Source organism: Hipposideros armiger, unplaced genomic scaffold (assembly GCF_001890085.2).
Source record: "Hipposideros armiger isolate ML-2016 unplaced genomic scaffold, ASM189008v1 scaffold_871, whole genome shotgun sequence".
Taxonomy (NCBI): Eukaryota; Metazoa; Chordata; class Mammalia; order Chiroptera; family Hipposideridae; genus Hipposideros; species Hipposideros armiger.
This window is the reverse complement of record NW_017732221.1, coordinates 238,410-243,075: the sequence shown is the minus strand read 5'-3', so window position 1 is coordinate 243,075 and position 4,666 is coordinate 238,410. Positions and strand designations below refer to the sequence as shown.

Sequence of the window (4,666 nt, the reverse complement as noted above, 5' to 3'; positions counted from 1 at the left end):
CTTTGATAAAGGGGTAGACTCTGGGTGGCTTCAACAAATTTTAGAAGGTGACTACTACCAGAGAGGTGGGGGCTGGGTGTCTGGGGGTAGCAAAAGGCCTGTTGGGGGTCGAGCTCCCTAACCTATGATAGAACAGTCTTTGAATCGACTGGATATGTCCAATAGCTATCAACCTAACAATCTCTATAAGATGAGTGAATTTCTGTCTAAAACACAGGAATCATTGCTTCAATAATGAAGCAATTTTAAATAAGTTAAAATGTTCAAATAATTGGATTATCTGCATTTTTACTTTTCATATATAAATAAACCCCTCATAATTTGCTTAATCTGAGCTTTAGCTTTTCAGATAGCATATTTAATCATATTCCAAAGGACTGATTTAATGATAAAGTGAAACTTTTCTCATAATTTAAAAAGTAGTTGTGAAATAGATAATCCCTTCCCTACTAAGATTTGGCAATATCATATTAAAAAGCAAAGTTAAATAAAATCTTTGGAAAATGATTCTTTATCTCTTACTTTACTGTAAAATGGGCAAACCAGTTTTTCAAAAGGGAAAGTGTGTTACACTTTAACCGGCTATATCCTGAAAGTTAAAAGAAAAAAAAAAAATTAACATAGTGCTAGTTACCCTTTTGGGAGGTTTTTATCTCTGAAAATATAGTGATGAGAAGTGATTTACAAAACTGTCTCAAATCTACATATTAAAATTGCCAAACTTATGCATTTGACAAGGATTAACTTCATGTCAAGAACTGTGTCAGCAACAAAAGAGTCTAGGGTATTATAACTAAAAACTTTCATTTGCTTAATTACAATCTTTGTGTCCTACCCTTCCACCAACTGTACACAAATGTGTTGTATCAGATGAAAAAGATAATAAAACGTTGAAAATTAAGTACGCATAAATTCAATCTAAAATCAATACAATAATCTTTTTTGATTTTATCTTTTTCTGTAGGCTTTTCACCTGGTTTGGTGAAGTCATGGTCTTAATGAAAGGTTGGGTTGTTAATACAAAGTATTCATTTCAAGCATGGATACAGAAAATGCAGGCATTCAAATATTGCTTATACATTCTTCAGAATGCTATGTTTTTGTTAATTCTTACCAATATAAATATATTTCTACCAAAAAAGTGAATACTTTTTAAAAATTATAGCTTATATAAAAATGTTCCAGAAATCAACTGATTTATTACATGTAACATGATATAGGAACTAAAAATGCTTGTGGCACCAAATTTTGTTCTATAAGAAATTAACACTAATATTTTTGAAGTCCTTATAACTTGTGATAATTTTTAGGATTTTCAAATGCAGAAAATACGTAAAATTCTATGGTAAATACAAACTCTGGGGAGAATTTTTTAATTCATGAAATTAGCTGCGTCTAACCTAACATTTAATTTAGGTATTCGTCATGGTGCATTTGGGATAGCTCCATCTATTATGATACAATCAATTTATTTCTCACATATATGCATAAAATACATGCAAATATGTGTTATTTCTGAAACAGAAGGATACTTAAGACTTTGTGCTAATTCAGCCTGTGCTGGGGCTATAACTGTCCAAGGTATGCAGTAGGCAACTAGCAGCAAAATATGCCTTATAAAAAACACTCACTTTTTTATTGATATAGTACGGGTCCAGGTCCTCCAGTGGCTCTGACACCATCCCTGGAGGGATATCTCCATAAATAAAAGGAAGGTTCTTTCCAGCTTCCAAGTCACTATTTGGCTTTGGGCCATTTTCGTCGTCGTCTCTCTTGTCTGGTTTGGGAGTCTTAGCCTTCTCTTCTGCAATGCGCCTTTCAATAGCTGCAAGGGATTCTCTGGTGAAGAAGTTGAAGCTGTCAGGTCCTGGTGGTACAAGCACTGTTTGCTCCATCTTGTCATCCTGCACATCTTAATTACCATTTACTCTGCATATGAAAGTCCTAAAAAAAAAGAGTTGATATTTTAAGGAAATTAAGGGAAGACTTAGTATTTATAAACTCTTGTCATGAAATATGACTAGAAAACTGACATTTTTGTTTCCAGTTAAATTGAAAGGTAATTACTAAATATAAATTAATTTTTGTAGTAAGAACTTGTAACATGAGATCTCCCCTTTTAATGAATTTTTAAGTGTGTAAGACAGGATTGTTAACTATAGGCACGGAATATACAGCAGATCTCTAGAACTTACTTATCCTGCATAACTAAAACTTTTTACCCACCAAGTAGCAACTCCCTATTTCCCACTCCTCCAGTCCCTGACAACCACCATTCTGCTCTTAACTTCTATGAGTTCGGCCTAACAGACATGGTTTCTATGTTGGGTTTTGTTAAAGAGTCCCACGTCTATTCATTCTTGTGTTGTGCAGATACAGGAACTGTGCCATAAGTTAAGAAAGTGGTTCAAGTCTATCCTTAATTAAATTACATTAGGCTAAATACCACCATGTTCCTAATGGGGTGTTTCCTCTGTGAGCCACCAGAAGATGAGAATGTCATCCCATAGAGACAATGGTTAGCTCATCAACAGGAGGGAGTGGAGAGGGAGCTGGCTCTGAGAGGACATACAAACCAACCCTCTAGCCTTGACAAATGGTTCCTGGCCAAGGTGATCAGAATACTTTGCTGCAGCCAAAAGTAATGACCAATCAGAGAGTCACTGCTGTTCTGATTGGGTCTCCATCTCTTCTGAGACTGAGATAACTAGAACTGTGCCCTGCTCACGTCTTAGCCATGCTGGGATTGGCTTACTTGAACACATACAGAAAGAGACATTCTGAGGCTGGACAAATGACAATGAAATGACTAAGAATGAGAGAAAGATGAGACTGGAAAGAAATTACTAGATTGGGCTGCAGGTGAGAGAAGATAGCTAAAGATACAGGAGATAGCAGGATTCTCCAATTTCAGGGGGAAATGACCAGAAAGAAGACAGGGTGCCATGAGCTCAATAGGAACTGAAGTGGTTTTCTTCACTAAAGCAATAATAATATTCTTGCTGATTCTATAGTCCTATAGTGCTAAACATATTATGAGAACATGAGGCAAAACTCTCAACTCCATATAGCAGAGTCAGACCTGATCTGATGCCAGAGGCCGAATCCCAAATGTATTGTTTTAAGGCATATTTAATATGAGCTCAAATTTCACAGCTATTACTGAGCCAAAACTTCCCAGAGCCTAAGCTACTGCTCGGCCAGAAGTTTTATTTGGACACTGCATTAACTCATTAAGGTCAGCAAGTTCTGATACAGTTAATCATAGCTTTGGTGTCTATGAATTGCAATAATAAAATCACTGCCATTGCTATTTTGTGAGGAGTCCTAAAGGGACCTCAAATTTCACTGAAGGAGGCTCCCATTGTTGTGAGGTTTACGACTATATTTTTAAGTGGGTGACCAGAAAGAAGGGGAAGGGATTCAATTCTAAATTTGTGCCCTCAATCTATTGAGTTATCTCACAAACCTTTCAGAGGTTTTTACAATCTACCTGCAATCCCTGGAAGACAGAAAAATTACATCAGTAAATTTAAATCAATGAAACTCTACTTTTCCCATAAGGCACCAGGAAAATAATGGCATTTATTTATTTGGAAATAAAAGTTTAGGGATAACAAATAAGGTATCTCATAAGGGAAGTATTATGACATAGAGATATGTATGGTTTTTAGTTTTAACTAATTAGTTTTTTGATAGAAAATATGTGTAAATGATGTAAATTCAAAACATTTAACAAAAAGTATAGCATAAGTTTTCCTTCCACCTTGTTCTCCAGCACTCAGGTCCCTTTCGCAGAGGTAACCATTGTTAACTGCCTCCACATGTTTTTCCAGGTATGTACTAGGTATACGCTAATCACACGAGTGCATGTATACATACACATATTCTAGTTAAAAACACATACACATAGTATCTTACTGTACAAACTGTTCTGCACCCTGCATTTTTCCCTTAAAATATATAGACAGTTCATTCCTTGTCAGTTTTTATAGGTTCAACTCTCTTTTTATCGGCTACATAGTTTTCCATTGTTTGTATGAGCCATCATAAAGCTGCAATTAATATATTTTATACACATACTTTCACATATATGTAGATATATTTATGGCATTGGTTTCTAAAGATGTACTTGGCTATGCAAACAGTGAATCTCTAATTTTGAAATAATTGCATAATTACTGTCTGTGAAGCTTACACCAATGATTCTCATGAGAGGAATGCAACCCAGTGGCTGTACATCTGCATCTTCACTACATATGTGTTATGCTTCAAACATTTTGAATCTGACTGTGGCAAAAATGAGGTCACATTGTAGTTTTAATTTGTATTTGTTTTACTATGAGAAAAGCTGAACTTTTTTTCATGTTTAAGAGCTACTTTTTCATTTTCTTTCTGTGACTGTCTATTAAAAAAAGGCCTGTGCTCTAATTTTCTTTTTTAATCTATAGCACCTTTTTAGATATGACATCAACCATTTAATTTTGTGATGTAGAGCCTTTTTAAAAAATATGTGTTTTTTTGTTTGTTTGTTTTGTTTTTTATTTAGGGCCGGCCAAGTGGCGCGATGATTAAGAACTGGCTTGGGATGCCAGAGGGCCCCAGTTCGGATCCCACATATGAGGGCCAGTGACACTGCCCTCTACAGCTAAGATGCTGAACAACA

At 35.3% G+C, this 4,666-nt stretch overlaps 1 protein-coding gene across 6 annotated transcripts in view; it reads right to left on the bottom strand.

The window, feature by feature from the left end:
* Positions 1 to 4,666, bottom strand: part of LOC109374890 (sodium channel protein type 1 subunit alpha) — a 147,647-nt gene that overhangs the window by 74,117 nt on the left and 68,864 nt on the right. For 5 of the 6 annotated variants that reach the window (XM_019629852.1, XM_019629851.1, XM_019629850.1 and 2 more), the window contains one exon: positions 1,632 to 1,944. In XM_019629852.1, coding sequence (XP_019485397.1) covers positions 1,632 to 1,895 — 264 coding nt within the window. In that variant the 5' untranslated portion in view covers positions 1,896 to 1,944. Of the gene's footprint in view, positions 1 to 1,631; positions 1,945 to 4,666 lie in introns of those variants that run through there. The other variant, XM_019629855.1, reaches the window with a different exon arrangement.